We start from the raw sequence: 20883 nt of genomic DNA on the forward strand, positions 1-20883 counted from the left end.
ATTAATTAGTGGAAAACACGCTATCCCCAGTAACTGGATTTTTTTAAATGATTTTTTGATATGATTTTGCGTGCTTCATGTGCGACTTTTCAATCTGAAAAGAATTTCAAAGTTAAACTAAACAAAGGTGTGCTATTCAGAGCCAAAACTTCTATTATCCATGGAAATATTTCTCCACAATTTGATCCGCCGCAGCAAAAACTCTTGCTGCATTTAAAAGGCATTGAATACAAAAGAAAACCACACAATGATTATTATTTTGTTTTTGTAACGTCTGTGGTTAATGTGTGTTTTCAGGGAAAAAAAAGCTACACTCCCTCAAATTCAATTTAAAGATGCAATTTACCCACATTCCTTTCATGAAACGTCTTTTTCTTCTCTTGTCATTGTGTCCTGTCAAACCTGGAGGATGCAAACTGATGTTTTTTGTTTTTGTTTTTTTTTTTGTTTTTTTTTTTTACAGAATTTGCCTTTGAAATTTTAATAGAAGATTGAGCACATGTTTCTGTTGTTGCTGTTTTGAATATGCAGAACTGAAAATGGAAGCGTTTGAAAAATACAAAAGTGTTGTAGAGATTTTTTCCCCCCTACATCTTTTAGGCACGTTTTAATGTTTTCAAGCAATTATAATATATTTGAAAGATGAAAATGTCTGATGACGAAAAATCTAAAACAACAAAAGAGGCAAATACACACACCTCTTTTTGGTGTGTATTTGCAGAAAACAGATATTCTCTGTTTTGAAATGTATAAAGAAATTTAAAAACAGAGGAAAGACCAAGCGACCGATCCTTCATCAGGGTTCCACAGCTGTTCCTAAAGATTTGGGGCTCTGGTGAAACACAGTGAGTCATTATCTGTAAATGTAGGAGACATGTAACAGTGGTGAACCTTCCCTTAGTGGCTGACCCACCAGCTCATCAGTGACTCACACACACACACACACACACACACACACACACACATCCACACACAGAGCAACCCAAAGCAACATGTATAGCAGTGCAGGCCTCACCTACCACAGCCAAAGTCAATGTTCATGATTCAACTATAAGTATTGGATGAAGCAAAAAATGGATCACAAGACCAAAACCACTCTGACCATAAATAACACAAAGGCAATTCAAGGTGCTTTACATGATTAGAAGTAAAAAAACAACACCCCCCCCCCCCCCATTTTTTAAAATTGCACCGATCCCCTTTTCTCACGTCCGGTAGCGAGATACAGATACCTGAAGTTTAGCATCAGCCGATACCGATCTGATAAAGAAAGTCAGAGCTGAATTGACTGAATTTAAAAAAAATATATATATATATAAACACAGACCAAAATGTACACAAATGTCAATGTATTGATAACTCTACAGTACAACACACTCAAAACCTTCTTTCACATGGCTCAGAAAGTGTGAAATAAATAACAAAGCATAGAATTAGACTTGACTAGATCTGTCCTCTTGGATCCGTCCATATTCGTGTCTGTGGATCAGTCACATTGTCACCGATACCCAATCTAGATTTATTTTTTTTTTCAATATCAGGAAAGATATTAACATCTGATCGGTGCATCTCTACTGAACATCCTTGTCTTAAAAACAACACCCTACTGAACCAAATTCACATCCAGTCTCTATAAGAATGACACATAAAAATGAGTAGATGCTCATAAACTAACAAGCAACTTTTAAATCCGTGTCTTCGTGTAAAAAAGACGAAAAAGACACCGGCGAAACAACAAACGAACCCGGAAATTATATGAGTCGCGCGCTCTCTGTTTAATCATCTTCGTTTCCGCCACGAGGAGCGTTTTTTTTCTTCTGTTTTACCCACAATGCTTTGTCCAACATGGCTGCTCCCATGTGTCGGCGTGTGTGTAAACAGTTGTAGCATTACCCGCAGCTAAAGAGAGAAACTGCAGCCCGTGTAACACGGTGAAATATTTATCTGCTTCCGGAATACTATTGCCCTCTGCTAGCGAGCAAAAATGAAGACGAAATCCAAGTCTTCGTATCACAAATCCGAGAATACCTACAGGGTGAGAGACTGGGAACTGGACGTAGCATGATGCTAATACAGCTTTTAATGTTGACCTGACACACACACACACACACACACACACATATATATGTATAGTTGTGGCGTAATAAGCTGAACGAGATTCATTTATCTCTGTTTTCAATTCTGCCTTATTCCTTTTCAGTTTCTCACATTTGCTGAACGACTCGCCAATGTGAACATTAATGTCGTCCACCGAATCGACAGAACTGGAGCCAACGCTGAGGTTTGATCCCGACAGTTCCTCTCCGTCTGACTGAGCGCCACCGTTTCTAATCTGACTGCAGCTTTTTGCTCTCTTCACAGGAGGTAGAGACTTACTTTTCAGAGGGCCTAACAAAATGGCGAGACCTCAACTTAACAGAGCATTTCAGTGAGTAGGTTTACTATGCATCAGCACTCCTATTTTTGAGTTACAAACACACGCTTTGATGTATTTTATGTCGAAAACCAACAGAGGGTGGGAACATTTTCACTATAAGTTTTCACTACTAACGATAAGGAGCAGTTAAAGGTTTGTGTTTTTTATGTGGCATTAGCTGCGTCTGAATTAACCAAATTGAATTGACATTATGAAAATAAATTTGCTTAATGGAAACACCAATTTTGAAAAAAGAAAAATAAAACAACGTTTTTTTTTTATTTAAAAAAAAATGAAAACAGTTTTGCGCTTGGATTAGGTGGTTTTTCAGCCAATGAAAACACTTTTATCGGATCACAACATGAGTCACGCGATCAAGAGCCGGAAGTTACTGCTGACAAAAATGAGGAAAAAGAGAACAGGAAGTAGTACGGAGACGTCAATGGTTTGTTTTTGTTTTGGGTTTTTTTGCGAAGTTGTGTGTCATTCCAACGTGTTGAATCCAAAGCTCTTCTGTAATACGGCAGACTACAATTTCCACAAAACTTATTTGTCCACAAAAACGTTTTGTCTTATTCAGAGGAGACAAACGCGTTCATCTGCCTATCGGCCATCAGAGGACGTCTCCTCTGATGGCTGATGGGCAGATGGGATTATGAATATATTTCATGCAACTGTTTACATCCGTCGGCTGCCATTATTTTTGAATGACTTTATATCTTGAGCAAGCTTATTCACGCATGGCTTTAATTTAATTTCTTACTTAATTGAAACACTGCAATTGCTAAATTGTGTGTTTGTTTGTTTTTTTACATTATATAGAATATAGAAAAGTATTTGCGCACATTTGTAATGAAAAAGCAACTGGTGATGTCTCTCTCTCTCTGTTTTTTTCTTCCATTTTTCTCAGCTACATTTTTAAAAGAGGTGTCGAACAAGAGCCAGTCCTTCAACATGCTGGTTTTCCACCAGGAGTCCATAGTGGAAAGCCTGAAAACTCACCTGGGAGTCAAGAACAGTTTGGCCTACCAGCCCCTACTGGAGTAAGCTTTCCGCCCTCCCAATCCAACATTTTATCAGGTGTATTTAAGTTCCACACACCAACATTTTCATCTTTTTAAAAAAATCCTTTGTTATTCCTTCTCTCCAGTCTGGTGGTGCAGCTGGCCAGAGACCTGCAGACAGACTTTTATCCACACTTCCCCGACTTTTTCCTCCTCCTCACCTCCCTGCTGGACACCAAGGACACGGAGGTGCTGGAGTGGGCTTTCACCTGCCTCTCCTACCTCTACAAGTACCTGTGGAGGCTCATGGTGAAGGACATGACCAATATTTACAGGTGATGATTAATCCTCTCACAATGAGCAATAAGTCATTTAATTGCGTGACAAATCGAAATGAATCATTTTCATTTAATGTTGTTCAAAAGTTGGCATTTTGAGAAATGAAAGTGGGCACAACCTGCCACTTTAGCCTGTATTCCCTGTCTACACTGAATCATTATTACTTTTTGGAAATGCAATTTTGGTCATAATACATTTTAAATTATTGTTGTTTTAACTATCGCTTGTTTATTTTGGTTATTTAATATTCTTTCTAGTTCCAGTGTTAAATTAAAGTTTTGCTTTACATTTGAGTTACTATACCATATTATTTTAGTTCAAAATGGTCTCAAAATAACAATATTCTCATTTGATTTCTTTCCCCTGACTTTCCTATTTAACCGTTATTCTAAAAGCAATGTGTGTGTTTCTGCAGCAGCCTTCAGGGATTGTTGTTTGCAGATTTGAGCAGTTGACTTTACTGTTTTAAAGCGATGCCTTCCTTCCACAGTCTTTACAGCACACTGCTGGCACACAAGAAAGAGCACATCCGCAACTTTGCAGCCGAGAGCTTCTCTTTCTTGATGAGAAAGGTGGGTCCCTTTGCCCTCCACAAATGCTGTGTAGCTTTCTTTCTTTTTAAATACCCACGTATTATTATGTTTTTGTTTGTTGACAGGTTCCAGATCTCGACGCTTTGCTGAATCACATGTTCTCCGACCTGGACCAGCACCCTGACAAGGTGAAGGGCGCGGGTCAGCTGCTCTTCGAGATGTGCAAAGGCGTCCGGAAGATGTTCCACTCCTGTGCCGCCACAGTAAGTCACGCTTTTAGCTTCATTTCTCGCGCTTGAGACGAGAAGGGATTGAAATCTAAGGGGGAAATACGCTTTCAGACAAGCTAAAGGAACATTTTTGATGTCTTACTGGTTCTTTTTCTTCAGCCATCCTGCGCTGACTTCCTTTCTAGCTGATTCAGTATGTTAATTAAACAAAAGCATAATAAAATAGTTTCACCAATACTTGTTAAATCAGGCCAAAGGGTTAGTAATAAAGCTGTTTAACGTTTCAGACGTTTCCTGTCTGAAACGTCAACATGGAGGAAACTGCTCCCACTCTTCTCAGTTTGATTGGCGGCATTAATTGATCGTCCTAACATCCTACCACAATCGGGTCAGACAGTTTCAAGCCTGGACTTTGACTAGGCCATTCCGACAGCTTGAATCTTTTCTTTTCCAAGCCGCTCTTGCACGTTTTTATTTTTTTTCTTCTGTGAAATAAGTGCAAAATAAGCCCAGATGATCGTCACCTTACTCCACTTTTAAAACATTTTCACAAATTGTCAGGTTGCTCACAAGCATCATTGAATTTCATTTAAATCTTTTTCTGTCTTTTTTTCTGCTGTTGCAATAAACCAACACCAAGTATCATGTATTTGTAAAAAATTAATTTTTATTAACATTTCTGAGATGTAAAATCTAAAAAGTGCGGCATGCTGTTTGTCTTCAGCCCACGTGAGTCTGCACTAAATCCTAAAGACGTTTTCATGGTATTCTGCATCATGTTCTGAAAATGCCTTAATGTGATATAATGTGGAGTAAATAGAACATAACAGCATGTGATAAATGCATTGACCTGTGATTTGATCTATAGAGCTGCAGTAAGACTCATATTTTGACTCTCTTCAGGCTCTTCCTGTTGCATGGCGGAAGCTCGGGCCCACAACCAGCCGGGGCGTCTCTCTGCCTTGGAACGCCGTCAGGGACGCTCTGGATCACATGGTCCAGGCAGCTGCCGGCTATGTAGACAAGGAGCACTTCCTGGTTCTATGGGAGTCGCTGCAGGTCAGACCTTTGTTGCAAAGAGAAACCCACTCTGTGGTTTAGAACTGGAAGTTGGGATTCACTTGTCCTCCGGTCTCAGGTCAGTGTGGAGGAGCTGTCGGAGGCCGCGGGGAAAACGGACGAGGCAGCGGAGCAGCTGGAGAGGCTGCTGTTTGTTCTCCACACCCTGGTGTCCCACAGGGGCGGAGCTAAAGTCACCAACCCGGAGACAGTCTGCGAGGTTAGGGAATGTTCGGATTGGTCGGCTTATAAGCAGAGCTGGGCGATATGGCTTCAAAATATAACCTTCAAATTTTTATTTATTTTTTTATTTTTTGCTATCTTTTCTTTAAAAAATTAATTAAAAGGGACAGAAAATATTTTCAATAAGTGACTTTTGTTTCAATCATCCCTTCTGTCAATTGAAGTATTCAGTATGCAGAACAAGAATGTCTGTTTAACTGAGAATTAGGTCTTAATTTTAGAAGTTCTAAAATTACAAGGAAAATGTTTTGAGAAAAAAATCTTCTAGAATTATTCATATCTGACGTGACCAGTGTAGTCCGTCCGGTTCTTTCTTCCACATAGATTCAGTCGTTTGCACAATCGTTTCAAATCCCGCTGCTGAAAATGAGGATTAAAAGATCCTTATTTTAAATTTTGCTATTTTTCATGTTGTAGTTCTGCCACTTAATTTTCCTAATATTCCGACTCTATGCTGGTAAAGGTAAAACTTTATTGTCACTTTAGTTCGACTTTATTCTCATACGACTGTATTCTTGCAATATTGTGACTTTATTCTCGAAATTAAAAAAAAAATAAATCAGAGTCTAACCATAATATTTTGTCAGAAAGTTGATCTGAATCCAAAGTCCAAATAAACAGAATTTGTACAACACGCTTGTCAAACAAGATGGCCGCCCTGGGTGTGCTGACATCACTTTGAACTGTGGAAACCCACAGAATGCACAGCTGCAAAGAAATTCAGAATCTCCAATAATTATATCTTCAAAACCCCAAAATTTGATTAACCGATCAATTTGATTAATCAATAAAATCGATTAATCGGCCAGCCCTACTTGTAAGGTCTGAAAATGTCTCCTTTCCAAACCATGTAGGTAAAACTTTTTGATTGTTTCTTGGCCTGTCTGATGTTCAGATGTGCGTGCGGATGATAGACAGCTCCTCCCTGTCGGCCTCCTGCTCCCGCCTCCTCCTCCAGATCGTTTCCTCTCTGCTGCTCGGGGAGAACCTCCGCCTGCCCAGCGAGCTCATCCAACAAACGGTCCACAAGGTGCAGCAGCAAACCTAAAACCTCAACGTTCCCGTCCCCCTTTCTGCCTTAAAATCTGCTTCACCCCCGCCGTCTGCTCACCAGATATTCAGCAGCAGGCTGCAGCAGGATCTGATCCTGGAGTTCAGCAAGGAGATGTTCACCATGAACCAGTTCGAACAGGTGGGTTTCCACTGGTTTCCTGAGCGCTCTCTTGTGTTTCCCGTCCACTCTCTCTTACGGACTGAATTCGCTCCCAGCTCTTCCTCCCCAGCCTGCTGCGCTTCGCCGCCGGGTTGCTGGGACGTGGAGACGCCCCGTCGCGGCACGGCGCTCTCCACGCGCTGGTCGAGCTGATCCTCGCCAAAGCCCCGCCCCCCACCGACGGCTCCATGGCCTTTGAAACCTACCCGCTTCTGTTCACCGGTCAGATTACCAGGTGAGCTTCCAGAAGCTTCTAACTGTCCCATCATCAGGATTTTATATATTTGTAAAAAAAAAAAAACGAAGCCCAGGTTGTATGTTGAGGTTGTTCTTGTTCTGTATTTAGCTCAATTAATCTTTTAATGACTGACTAACTCTACTGTCCCTAAGGAAAATGATTCCCACAACATAAAGAGTTAAACATGATTAATCGTCAACTAAGTTTGTAATTGATTAATCAGATTAACAGTGATTATTCATCAGCTAATTTGGTAATCAATTAATTGGATTAATCTGGATTAATCGTCAGCTAATTTCATAATCGATTAATTGTTAACTAGATCATGTAGACACAGAAAGAGACAAGTTGATGAAAGAACGATACACTCAGAGCACTAATTAGGCCTGAACTGTACAAAATTATATACATTTTGTATTTAAGATAAAGAAATACCTTCATCTTTAAACACGTTCTACCCGAAACTCATGAAATGGTATAGTTTTATATTCACCTGGTTCAAATTCTGGAAAAAAATCTCCTGTTAATCAGCTTTTGCTATGAGGAAAAGTTAAATATATAATGTTAATTAAAAAAAAAAAAAAATTATTGATTTGCATCTTTTTATTATTTATAATATTGTGTAAAAGAAGCTTAAATGAAATCTCTGCAGAATGTGGCTTTTTTTTATGTATTCATTGTTATAAATTGATAGATTAATCGATAGCTAAAATAATGCTTAGTTGCACGATGCTGGGAATAACAGTGGTGTGTTTATGGTTATGTGAAGTGTTAGCATGAGCTGGAACAAAGTGCGCAACTATTCTCTAACAAACCTCTGTAGCCTGAGGGAATTGCTTACGGTGGATGTTATTTAGGGGTATCAGAGTAAAGGGGGTCGAGTTCAGTTCATATCCATGGCACACTTTTTATTTGTGGAAAAAAAAAAAAATCTTTGAAAATCCTTGAATCATTTTCCTTCATTTGACCTTTGTCACATGGAATCCTAATAAGGTATATTAAAGTCAATCTTTTTTTGTTTTTTGTTGTTAGCAGCAAGGAGGCAGACCAGCAGACGGTTCCAGAGCTGGTTCTGTCCCTGATCAGACTCCCAGAGGAGCGCCCCGTCTCTGACCTGTCGCTGCCCTGGGCCGCCCTGGTTCTGCTGGCGCACCTCAGGTAAAACAACGAAACCTGTCGCGATAAGCAGTTGGTCAATTAATCGTGTAATAAATTAAAACGAGCTCAATAATTTCCATTTCCACGATTGATATGTTTTGGAGGGCAATTTTGTTTACAGACGGTTTTGGTCGTGTGTGGTAATTATTTCAATTTTATTTATAGTTGTTGTGTTTTTATTCTTTCATATTTAAAATGTCGTCCTGGTCCTGTGTTATGTGTTCTTTACAAAATGAAAAATTGTATTGGTCGTAGAGAGGGCGAACTTGCGTTATTATGCCATTATCATTTTCATTCATAAATCCACTCCACAGGCCAAAACTGAAACTAGACTATAATGAAAACCAAAACTGATTATGGAGGCCCAGAGTTCTCTCACCTCGCCCCCAATTCTCCGATAAATCTAAGATGCCACAGACCCATGTTGTAGTAGATCTACTGTGGCTGCTTTCCTCTCCTGTTCTTATATTGGCGCAGACAAGATGGAGTGATGGCCTTTTTAAAACGCCTCCACAGTGAAATCGGTTCCTCTGGATTATTCTCTTCTTCAGACTGACAACATCTTCTTTCACAGTTTTTACCTCTTGATCGTTCAGCATTTCGGAGGAAGCTGCAAGTTGTGTCTCCTGTTGCTGAAACACTGTCTGGGGGTTCTCTGTTTTTGTTTCTACAACAGTTTGTGGTGCCAGAGTCTTGGCATTTTTGCCAGAATCTTGAGTTTCACAGGTTTCCAGCTCAATCGCAGCTTTCTTTGCTGCCTTTCTCCTTTTCTTATATCTAGTTTTCCTAGACAGCTTTTTCTCCACTTGCTGCTCTGCGTTTTGTTGTGTTTCTAAGACCTTCTCTGCTTCAGTAACTTGTAGTTTAGGGAGCAACTCTTCATTCAGATAAATCTCATTTTTGACAGTGGCTGTTTGATTCTCAGCTATTTCTCTTGTTGAGGCCATTTGTTCACTGTTTTGTTTCAGCTCTGCGATCTCTGTGTCCAGCATGCTTTGCTTGAGTTCAGCATTTAGCTTTTCATACAGCTGGAGCTGTGCAAAGCAGCGTTCGTAGTTTTTCTCTGCCAGAATTATTTTTTCAATTTCCTCCGATAGAGATGCCTGGGTTTTCCATAATTCTTGGAGTAGAACCTGGATGTCGTCTTGTTTGGGAGCTACCTGGTCACCAGAGCAGAACCAGCCTTCTTTATCAGGCTGCTGAGCCTTTTTAGGTCCCTGGCTCTGGTGCTGCTGCCCCAACAGATGATGGTTGAAGAGACGGCGCTCTCAACGACAGACTTATAGAACAACTGCAGCAGGTTTAGCTTCCTTCCTCAAAAAAGGAAGGAATAGACAAGCTGATTGTCTATTCACAATAGCACTTTTTAGAAACTGTACATCTCAAGAGAAAACAATATCTTGACTTTAAAAGAGCTAAAAGGGTCCATAAAGCTTGAAGTTGATAATTCGTTAAGGTCATATTATTTTAAATAAACAACAAAAAAAAATCAAGCTTTAGTCTTTTTAAAAAATTTTGTATGTTTTTCTGCCATTTGGTTTTTATAAGCAATATGAATCACCTTAAACCTGTTGCTAGGCAACATTCAAACAGGGCAACCATTTCCTGGATTCTTTTGGGTTTAGTTCTATTCTGTGTTTTTCTGTCTGTGTTTCTCAGATTTTAGGCTCAGTAGTCCCACCCAGCTGATCCGCATCCCTCAGACTCACCGGGTTTTTGGAAAATCATTCCCTCTGCCTTTGGATGGTGGGGAGCTGGGAAGAGTTTTGGCTGATTAAAATCACAAAATTTCAAATACCTTTAAACCTTGAATTGTCAGATAAGTTGAAAGGGAGCACAGAAAAGGAGGAAATGTAAACTATTCCTTTCGTTACACATAAGCAGTACAAGGAGATTTTTAGTTCATATCCCGAACACCAACATCAGGGATATTTCTTACCTGCAGCCATTACTCAGTGGTCCCAAATCTTCTTTTAAATGAAAGTTTGCATTTCATTTAAAAATCAAAGTCCCAGAGACTGGAGCAAGAGAAGAGAGGTGCAGAATCCAGGTTGCTGGAAGTCTGAGTTCACACAATCAGTGATGATTTGGGTTGCTCTTTTTGTGTTGGTTCTTTGTTTTTTTGTGGTTTTTTTTTTTTTTTTTTTTTTTTTTTTACAAATAACACCACTTAAGGTAAATAATATGAAAATGGTAAAAGAAATGATAACTCTCCATGTAATTTCTCAATATTGAGAAATGACATTCAGAAACGTTTCTCAGTATCGTTTCTCTGGAGGTGTGGACTCTGTTGACGCTTTAAACGTTACCCAGAGATCTAACATTTTCCCCTGGTTGTACAGGGCAAATGCCAGTATCTTCGGAGATGTAATTCTCCGAAGATACTGGCAGTTTGAGAATGTATTCAGTGAACAATTAAGTCCTTTAGTATTCAATTCAGTTGAGTCGGGTCAAAAATACATAATGTTGTATAACATTTAATCTCAGTATCTTGAAAAACTCAACATGGATAAAAATTAGGAGGGCAAATAAATAGTTCCGTGGTTTTGGTCGTGTGTGGTATTTATTTCAATTTTATTTGTAGTTGTTGGTTGTTGTGTTTTTATGTTTTCATATTTAAAATATCATCCTGGACCAGTGTTATGTGTTCTTTACAAAATGAAAAATTGTATTGGTTGTAGAGAGGGCGAACTTGCGTTATTATGCCATTATCATTACATTACTTGAAAATGGCCTCAAAACAAGAATATTATCGTTTATCGCAATAATTACTGAGAGATTGTATCACCCAGCAAAATGTGAAAGGCCAAGAAACAACTCCAATGTCACACAACACACGGCGGCTTTCATCTAGTGGGAGAATCTGCCATATTGTCACAATTTTATCCAGTTTTAGTACTTAAGTTATGTCTCTCTTTGTGTTTTTTGTTTTGTTTTTTTTAGACCTCTGTCTCCTGCTGCAGTCCTCCCTTCTGTAGCAGCTTTTCTAAATCACCTTCTCCAGGACATCGAGGCGGAGAAAATGGGAAAAGGTATGCGAGCATGCCAGCGGTTTCCCTTTCAAGCCGTGCTGTACGATCCGGTAGAAAGATGTTTTCACGCTGTCATGAAAAGTAGCGCAAAGGTTTTTAAAGGAGAACCCAATGGAGATCAATGATTATTAAATTATTTCGTCTGTAAAAATGCAGCAAATACTGTTGTGAGATGTAAACAAAGCCTGAATGTGTTTTCTTCTTCCAGCTGCTCTGTTTGTAGCCACACAGGCTCTGAGCTGCCTCCTCTCATTGGACAGCTCTGCCCAGCTGCTCTCCCTGCTGTCTGTGGACAAGGTCCACTCTGTCCTGCGGTATGCACGGCCTCTATTTTGTAATCATTTGATACTTGATATTTCTCTTTAACGTTGTCCCTGTCGCTCCTGCAGGCGGTTTCCCACAGACATCTCGGCTCTGTTGCTAGGAGACCTGTACTACACCCGCTTGTCGCTCAGTGGCGCATCGGAGCATCTGTCCCACGCTGTCCTGCTGGAGATCTACGACAAACTGCACTCCAACCTCTCCTCAAACGTTTCCAAGGTTTGTTTCCAACTAAACAAAAAACATTCTGACAAATTTTACAACGGTGCAAAAAAAAAAATCTATCGAGTTACAATTAATTGTTGATTGATGGTTTATTAGATTAAAATTAGTTCCAATGATAACTAATAACGTCCTCTTAAACCGCCTTTTAGTGTTGTAATTCGGCCGCCACCCAGCAGAGGGCGCCACTGGTCACCCTTAAACGGAGCCAGATACAGAATTAAAAATGGCGGCGCTATTCCATAACAGGAAAGAGAAACAGTCGAAACGGAGTCCGTTGGTGGGAGGAAAATGCACTTTTTATGGTTCTGTTTTGAAATATAAACACTCAACAAGTTCCTGAGTTAAAACGTTAATAGCGCCCATTCAGTCGTGTTATATAGCGAAGTGGTTTCAACGTCTCGACCATAAATTATTTCTCTGCTATAAATTCGATCAAGCTAGCGCTCCTCTTTACAGGCGGTACTTGAAAATCTCTGTTCGTGGGAGATTTAGTGTTTTCATATATTTTATTTATTTCAGCATTATATTCAGCAAAATATAAAGTTTCTGTTTTGTTGCAAAAATGCATACATTTAATCACGTGAGATAACCACAATTAAATGTTTATTCAGTCAGTATTTAACACAACTGACACCAAAATGTGTATATAACGTGCTTTAAAAAAAATAAAAAATTCAGCATTATGAAAAATGTAACCCTTCATGTTATGGAAAGACAGTCGACCCTCCTAATACAAGAGAAAACTCAGGTTTTTAAGAAAATGGCCGTTTACCAATTAGTCAGACAAGAACAATCAACTTTAGATAAACTCATTAATCAATAACTTGCATCCCTATTTGCAACAATGAATTAATTAATTAATTTCCACCCGCAGATCCGCCTGCTGACGCTGAGGATCTTCTCCCAGTTTGAGGCTGAGCTCCCTCCGCAGAGCGAGGTATTGCTGCTGATCGACTCTCGCTGCCTCTAAGGTGCTAGATGCTAAGGTGTCGGTAACCTTTTTCATTTTTCTCTCTTCAGGATGACGAGAGTGTGGAGGCGCAGTCAGTGTTCGCCGTCTGCCTGTTGGCTGAGCTGGTCCCAGCGTCGGTGCAGGACTACAGGGAGAAGCTGCTCCACCTGCGGAAGCTGAGGCATGACCTGGTGCAGCGCTGCCTGCCGCGGGGGCCGCCCGCCACCTTCCAGCAGGTACCCGCTGCCATCACCACCTACAGTAGCAACATTTAATTTCCCTTTGGGATCAGTAAAGTATTTTTGAATTGAATTATTAATGTGGGGGAGGGGACAGCAAATCAAATAATTTTGGGCTTTCCCCCTCTGTTTTTCTACATTTTTAGGGAGTCTCACCTTGGTAATGAGAATTTATTGTATCGTTTATCATTTATTGTGATAAGAGTTTTGACTTATTGTTGTCACAATGAATTCCAGTTAAACTTAAGATCTCAAAAACTGGGCTTATTGTCAAGATTGATAGGTCTTTTTCCCATTTGTTCAATGAAAGCATTAATAAATAAATGTCAATAAGTTTAAAAATAAAGTCACCATCTGTAGTTTAGTAATGCCTTATGTCACACTTCTTTATGTGACCTGTGTCCTAAAGAGGCATATCACAAGTGGGAATGTCTATCAAGAGCGGTATTTGTGTTTGTGGGGCTATAATTACTGTGACACATCCTTTTTTACGGTAACGTAAAAATAGGTGTAACAAGTAGTTCTTGTGATCACAATAGTACCATAGGAATGTCATCATAAAACTCTATGTCACCATGGTGATTCAGCAAAGCGTAGAGAGCTGTAACCTGTCAAAAAAACAAACAAAAAAGCATTGTGAATAATAAAAAGAAAAGTGTACTTAAAAAGAAAGACATCAAAAATGTTTCTTGAATTAACATTCTAATAAGTCTGATATTACAGCACACTGTTTTCCTACCCCCAGGCCCCTCTGAGGTATCTCATTGCCATGCTGTTTGTCAACTTCAGGCCGCTGTGGGATGCAGTCATTGAACTTGTGGTGTGAGTACGACCGAATTTACACTTCTATCCATCGCTGCGGTACCGAGCGCTGCGTCTGCGTTTTTACTGTGAAGCTGCTGCGCTGGTCTGAGCTCAGTAGATGGCTGTCGTTTTTTTTCTAAATCACTCGTTTCTTTGTCCTTCTTTCAGGAGCCATGCCAGAGGAATGGAGAACAAATACTTCTGGGGGGTTTATTATGAACATCTGGAGATGGTGGCAGAGCTGGCAGGTGAGGAGGGCGGCATTCACGACCCCCTGGAGAAAGTATTCACACTGCTGAAGTAGTAAACTGCAGTGTGCCTACTTTTATTTGTCGCCTGACGAAAAGTAGCACAAAATATATGTGGAAGGAAGGAAATATTTAAGAAAATTTGTGAAGAAAAATAGAAAAAAAATGTCACTGAACATTCAAATGGATACACCATTCACATGCGTAAACATAGTGGTGGCAGCATGATGCTATGGGGATGCTATTTTTATTTTTCTTACAGAAAGTTGGGTTCATCTTCCAGCAGGACAGTGGCTATAAACACACAGAGCTACAAGGGGTTAGCAAAGCAAATGTAAGTGGTGAAATTGTCTAGTTAAAGTCAGGATCTGAATCCAATTGTTGTGGCAAGGATTTCGTCTGATAAACCAGCAAAGTTTGGGCAACATTTTTGACGACTACAAATCTTAAAAATTTGCAGCAGCCTCCCAGTGCTATTACCTTGCAATTGCAACTTTAAGAAAAAAAAAATTCCACTAAATTTTTTGCCTGTTATTTTTTTCAAAATGGCTCAAGCTTAGTCGGATTGAGTGAAAAGCATCTGTGAACTGCAGTTTTCACATTCTGCTGCAGTACTGCAGTTTGATTTACATCTGGACTTTGACTGGACCACTCCAATGCATGAATACATTTTCATCTGAAGCTTTGTAGTGTAGCTCTGATTGGATGTTAAAGGTTGTTGTCCTGGTGGAATGTCAACTTCAGCGTCAGGCCTTTTAAACTCCTGTTCTTCCAGAATTGCCCTCCGAAAATCACCCCCACAGCATGATGCTGCCACCGCCGTATCTTAGAGCTGAGCTGGTGTGTTTTAGTATTTTTGATGTTGGCCAAAAAGTATTTTACTCACGGGTGTCCAAAATATAAATACAGATTTTTATTTGTGAATAGATCAAAGTTTTCCTTCCACGTCACAATTCTTCACTTATGTTTAGATGATCTTTCTGAAAATCTCTATAAAAATCGCTACAGAGAAGGAGTTGGGTGTGACCGACGAAGAAGAAGAAGAGTCGGCCCCTCGAGCCGAGCCCGGCTGCGACGTCATTGAAAGCGGCGACGTGGGCGTGCTGTTCCTGGATCGGCTCCGGCTGACCTCCGACCCCGACGAGCGGACCGACTTCCCCAACTTCCGCGGCCTGCTATGGCGAGCCATGGCGCAGTTCCCGGACAGGGTGGAGCCCCGGAGCCGAGAACTGAGCCCCCTGCTGCTCCGCTTCATCAGGTCGGTGGAACGCCGCAACAGGGCGAGCGTTTCTCACACTCTGGGGCGAATTCCAGATAGTAACGGTCATTTCTTCCACAGGAATGAGTTTTATCCCGCCGACATGCTGGTCGCACCCACTCAGGACCTGAGGAAAAGAAGCGAAGCATTTCAGGAGGGGCTGGAGGGGGAAGAAGAAGAAGAAGAAGAACAGGAGGAAGAGGAGGAGGACGAGGAGGAGGATACCAAGCATCAGAGGAAGACTCTTCCAAGAAAAGCTGCTGCAAAGTAAGAACCCAGAATTTCCTGTGAGCTTAGGATATAGAAGTAAACCTTTTTAATGGAATGAGCGTTCTCTCTCTCTCTCTCTCTTACAGGCAGCTGATAACACATCTGAAGGTGTTCGTCAAATTCACCAACCCTCGGGCTCTGTATCTGGAGAGCAGCCTCAGTGAGCTCTATAACCAGGTGCCCAACACATTACAGTAGGACTGAAACGATTAATCAGATTCATCGCGATTAATCATCATAGGGCTGCAACTAGCAATTATTTTAGTACTCGTCTATTCTGACGATAAAAAAAAAAAAAAAACCCATTCTAAAGATTTTTGAAATAGCCACTTATAAGCCTTTCTTATACAATATAAGAAATACATTTAAAAAATGCAAATAAACAAATAATGCAGTTCTTTTCTTGACAACAAAAATTAACATGCTACTACCTAAATATGAAGCTAAAACGAAGCCACATTTTAATTTTTTTTTTTTTTTCAAAAATGTGTTTTGAGGAACATATTTTTACTAACAAAGCTGTTTTTTTTATTGGATGCAAAATGTATAGATTTTTTTGTTCAGTTTTGACTTAATTATTGCCCTGAATATGTTGGATTTTTCTTAACAAATTAATTTTTTTTTCATTTCTATACTCCAGTTAGTAGATTGCTAAATTAGTTGAAAATTATTTGAATAATCGATTAATCTCGATTAACGCAATTAATCATTTCAACCCTATTAATTTAGCAATCGATTAATCATTAACACTCAACATAGCTTTAGCTTCACCTGGTTCAATTTCTGTAAAAAAAAAAAAAAAAAAAAAAAGAAGAACCCTCCATTTAAGCACCTTTTGCTATACAATTATTTTTCAGTTAATCTAGATTCAGATTATCTCCGGACTTGTATTGATGTTAAGTCAAGCAAAAAACGGTTGAATTTTCCACTTGTTGAAGCTTTTTTTTAGCTGCAGATGCATCCAGCATTCCCTGAAGTTGTTGCATTTTAGGCAAAAAAAATAAATGTTTTAGGTGTTGGCAGAGAGAATTTGTCAAGTTTTTCACAGGCAAAAGCTCAACCCACAAATGCATTTTATTTAATAGAAAAACAACCTTTTGTTCCATTAAATAGTGCTTTAGCATTAGCTTCAGTGCCAAAACATATGGCAACATCAATGAAACAATTGGCTAAACACTTTATATGTCGAGTCATTTTGTTTGCTCACGAACTTTCTCTTGATTTCTCCTTCTTGTCTTTTTGTCCTCAGCTGCTCTGCCATCAGGACCAGCAGATCCAGTGTGTGGCGCTGGAGTGTGTCCTGACCTACAAAGACCCCAACATCGTCCCCTATAAGTAAGAAACTTCTCTTTGGCTGTTTTCCTGGTTTCCATCTCTGATAGCTTACCGCTCTCATCATCGGCGTCTATGGTTACGGACGCAGGAATGTCCACTCTGACCGCATTGCTGCTGCTAACTGACTTTTTGGCCACTGCTTGTAGCTATCAAGCTATCCTTTTACCTCACACTGAACCAGGCTGCGGACAGGAGAGCAGTTCAGGGCTACTTTAGCTTTCGCTACGCTCACCTGCTGCCAGGATGAGAAAAAAGAAAAACAGCAAATAAAAGGCTCTTTTACCTGCCGATACCAGCTGTTTGGCTTGTTCCCGCTTTGTGCTGGGTAATTGCTTTCTGCGTCTTTCTGAACTTTAGCATGTGTGTGTGCGCGCAGGGAGAATCTTGAGCGGCTACTGGATGACAGACACTTCAAAGAGGAGATCGTGCATTTCAACATTTCCGAGGAAACGGGAGTAGTCGACGCTTCCCACAGAGGCAGATTGATTCCACTGCTCATGAGGTATGACATGCAGTGTATCTACTCTTAACAAAAATACATTGGAGGTCCACTGCAGGCTCTATATATGAGAAGTACTTTAAAAAATGCCCTAAAAATAACAACCGACTTTGACATTACAGAGACAGTCAAGCCAGTCGGCCCCGGTCCCATTGTAAAAATGCAAACGTCCTTAAGACAATTTTTTCAAGTTGGCTTCTTTTTTTTAGTTCAAACACATGCACAAAAGGTCCACAGAATCATCAGTATTATCTGCATAAAAGGAGATACAAAAAACAAAATGGCAGTGGCCCAAGTATCAAGCCCTGGTGGTCTCCACATGGCAATAGTGACATTATTTATGTCAGTGATCTGAACCACTCCAGAACCACATCATGTTCTAAGTGAGATTTAAAAGTGTCCTAAGCAGCTCTGTTTGAGCTACAAGCTAGCTTCAGAAAGAGTAGATTTTATTTTTTAAAGCAAAACAAAAAGAACTGACAAGATATTGCTTTATAGGTGAGAAAAACTATATTAAAAATGAGTGTGATTGATTCACAGATCCGACTGGCTGTAACAATAACATCTGTGTGTGTGTGTGTGTGTGTGTGTGTGTGTGTGTGTGAACCAGGATCCTGTTTGGCCGTCTGCGCAGTAAAGCCAGCAGTAAGTTCCAGGGAAAGGCGAGCGCCGCCACGCGGTCCGCCATCATTCTGCGTTTCCTGGCGGGGAGCCAATCAGAGGAGCTGGGGATGTTCATCGACCTGCTTCTAGAGCCTCTGAGCCATTACAGCAAAGGTGAGCTTCTGACCTCCAAGGGCCTGAGAACATACTGCTGGCATATTACTTTTCTTTGTAGCGATAGTTTTATTACCCAGAGCATAGCTTAAAATAAAAACACGTAGCTGTTAAATATAAGAGTAAACATCCATTTGGCAGAGATGTTTAATACTGCATATTTTGGTATTGATTTGATACCAAGGAAATACAGGGCCAATATCAATACTTTTTTATTATTTAGGTTTGATATATCCTCAAACTTTTGACATTTGCAACGGCGTATTAGGGCCATTGTACATAGAATAACAAAAACAAAAATGAAAAGTACATTTCTGTCAAAAAATCTGAAATTTTCTAGAAAAAAACAATTACATTTCTGAGTCTGAAAATCCGAAAATTTGCTTGGAAAAAAAAAGAACTCAGATATTTTAAAATTATTCTCAGAAATCTTCTAGAAAAAAAACAGGGAAATTTTGACTTTTGAAAGTTAGAAATTTCCCTGTTCTTATTTTTTCTACAAAATTTCTGAAATTAATCTAAAAAATGTAAGTTTTTTTTATAGCCCCAATATGCCAACGTCCCAGGAGGTGTTTTCTGTTTTTTTTTTCAACTTCTTAACTAAATAATTCAAAGTTTATAGGTGTCTACAAAATACTTTGAGAACATATTAACCTGATAAAATAAAATAAAAAAGCATATTTGTGTATGCATGTTTTTCCAAGTAAATAAAGTGCAAAAGAGATAAACAAATAAAAACACAAAATCTTTTTTGAGGTAAAGTTGAGAAAAAACAATACAAAAATAAAATAAAATTCCAAAACAGAATCTGAAACTAAAGTGTCGATCTTACCACGCTAGAATCGCTACTGATACAGACTTTGTATCAATATTTGGTATTCTCTACTGTCTGGTCTTCAGGATCCTGCCTGGAAGCGGTGGAAAAAGCCATAGCTGACACAGACATGGCCGCCGTCCTTCCTCTGGGCCGTCAGCACAGCCTGCTGAACATCATCAACGTTGTCCTGCACAAGCTGGGCCACCTCATCAACATGTACCTGCCCAAAGTCCTGCAGATCCTGCTGTGTGTCACCGCCTCCTTGTCCACCATCTTGGACAAAAGACAGCAGGTAAGAAAGCTCTTTTTGTCTTAGTTTTCTCTGATTCCACACGGTACGCGCTTAAAAACCTTCATCTTTCCCCTCCCAGCTTCGAGCGGGATGTTTTAGCCCCCTGAAGAACCTGAGGAGGCTGGGTATTCTCAGGATTCAGGACTTCTTCGACGCGTTTGACTCGTACGCCTTCACCCCGGATGAGATTGACGGCGTTTTCCAGGCTGTCGTCTGGCCTCAGGTGCACTTCGATTTTATTTATTTTTTTCAACCTCAATTACATTTATCCTGCTCCAAACCTCAGCGTTTTGCTAACAAGTTTAGATGTCGTTTGTGTTCAGGTGTGCCGCCTCCCCACGGAGAGCCCCTACTCCCCCACGCCGCTGCTCAAGCTCATCCACGTGTGGTGCAAGAACTCCAGGTCAGGCTCCCTCAGGAGTATTAATCTAGAATGTCTTTTTAATTATTATTATTATTAATCAGGAATGTTGGTGAACATTTAAGAGCCTCACTGTGTGTGTGCTTTAGGTATTTCCCCCTCCTAGCCAAGCAGAGGCCAGACCACCCAGAGTGCGACATCCTCCTAAACGTCTTTGCCCTCCTGTCTGCCAAAAACGCATCCACGGCCACCGTCGCCATGGTGATGGACATGATCGAGTCTCTGGCAACAGCCAAAGATTTTGTCGCCTCCGAAGCAGAGTCTGAGGTCGTCGTGAATGGCTGCGTGTTCCCGCAGCCTCCAGAGGGCGCCGTCATCACAGAAGGTTCAGAACTAGTCCCTTAGAAGCTCCTGAATTTTGCGCTGTCCAAGTGAAATATTCACTTTGTTGTGTTTTTGTTTTGATTTTCTCTTTCTCCAGAATCGCTATCTCAGGGCTCCAGACTGCTGTTGCCTCACATCACCACCTTGCTGCAATATTTTAGCGGAGTAGTTCGCAACACGGAGAGACTCAAGAAGAAGAAATTCCGAGCTCAGGTAGCCAAAGAGCTCAACCTTCTCTCCAAGTGAGTTTGTTTAATCTGTTTCCTCTCGAGCCGTTTTTAGTTTTTCCGTGTTCAAAATGGATTGCATTAAACAAATATATATATATATATTTTTTTTTTTCTCTTTGTCAGGGTGAGTCGATTTGTGCGTGACAAGGAGCAGAGCTCGATGCTCATCAGCCTTTTGCTTCCTTACCTCCTGAGAGGCAGCAACTCTCAGGTGAGATTTCCAACACTTGCTTGTCTCAATATGTGTATATAGGCCCTGTTGTCATGTTGCTTCCATAAAAATGTTGTTTTTTTGTTGCTAAATATGGTGGCGGCAACATCATGGTGTGGAGAAAAGACTCCTAACAGTTCTTTATGTTGGTCTGCCACTTATAAACCCAATGTTTGAAGTTTTGCTCATCATTCA

General features: G+C 40.2%; 1 protein-coding gene across 2 annotated transcripts in view; it reads left to right on the forward strand.

Annotated features, from left to right (window-relative positions):
- Window positions 1-1846: 1846 nt before the first annotated feature.
- utp20 (UTP20, small subunit processome component) overlaps window positions 1847-20883 on the forward strand; it is a 34337-nt gene continuing 15300 nt past the window's right edge. The window contains exons 1-32 of one of the 2 annotated variants that reach the window (XM_023350612.1): window positions 1847-2035; window positions 2201-2281; window positions 2362-2428; window positions 3327-3459; window positions 3567-3755; window positions 4250-4331; window positions 4418-4555; window positions 5426-5581; window positions 5661-5801; window positions 6720-6854; window positions 6939-7016; window positions 7094-7272; window positions 8308-8433; window positions 11377-11465; window positions 11674-11779; window positions 11855-12005; window positions 12886-12948; window positions 13032-13199; window positions 13948-14024; window positions 14175-14254; window positions 15263-15512; window positions 15594-15779; window positions 15869-15959; window positions 17032-17117; window positions 17494-17619; window positions 18227-18393; window positions 19294-19502; window positions 19582-19725; window positions 19826-19905; window positions 20013-20248; window positions 20345-20489; window positions 20601-20688. In XM_023350612.1, the coding sequence (XP_023206380.1) occupies window positions 1985-2035; window positions 2201-2281; window positions 2362-2428; window positions 3327-3459; window positions 3567-3755; window positions 4250-4331; window positions 4418-4555; window positions 5426-5581; window positions 5661-5801; window positions 6720-6854; window positions 6939-7016; window positions 7094-7272; window positions 8308-8433; window positions 11377-11465; window positions 11674-11779; window positions 11855-12005; window positions 12886-12948; window positions 13032-13199; window positions 13948-14024; window positions 14175-14254; window positions 15263-15512; window positions 15594-15779; window positions 15869-15959; window positions 17032-17117; window positions 17494-17619; window positions 18227-18393; window positions 19294-19502; window positions 19582-19725; window positions 19826-19905; window positions 20013-20248; window positions 20345-20489; window positions 20601-20688 (4098 nt within the window). In that variant the 5' untranslated portion in view covers window positions 1847-1984. The remainder of the gene's footprint in view (window positions 2036-2200; window positions 2282-2361; window positions 2429-3326; window positions 3460-3566; window positions 3756-4249; window positions 4332-4417; window positions 4556-5425; window positions 5582-5660; window positions 5802-6719; window positions 6855-6938; window positions 7017-7093; window positions 7273-8307; window positions 8434-11376; window positions 11466-11673; window positions 11780-11854; window positions 12006-12885; window positions 12949-13031; window positions 13200-13947; window positions 14025-14174; window positions 14255-15262; window positions 15513-15593; window positions 15780-15868; window positions 15960-17031; window positions 17118-17493; window positions 17620-18226; window positions 18394-19293; window positions 19503-19581; window positions 19726-19825; window positions 19906-20012; window positions 20249-20344; window positions 20490-20600; window positions 20689-20883) is intronic. The other variant, XM_023350613.1, reaches the window with a different exon arrangement.

Source organism: Xiphophorus maculatus, chromosome 17 (assembly GCF_002775205.1).
Source record: "Xiphophorus maculatus strain JP 163 A chromosome 17, X_maculatus-5.0-male, whole genome shotgun sequence".
NCBI lineage: Eukaryota > Metazoa > Chordata > Actinopteri > Cyprinodontiformes > Poeciliidae > Xiphophorus > Xiphophorus maculatus.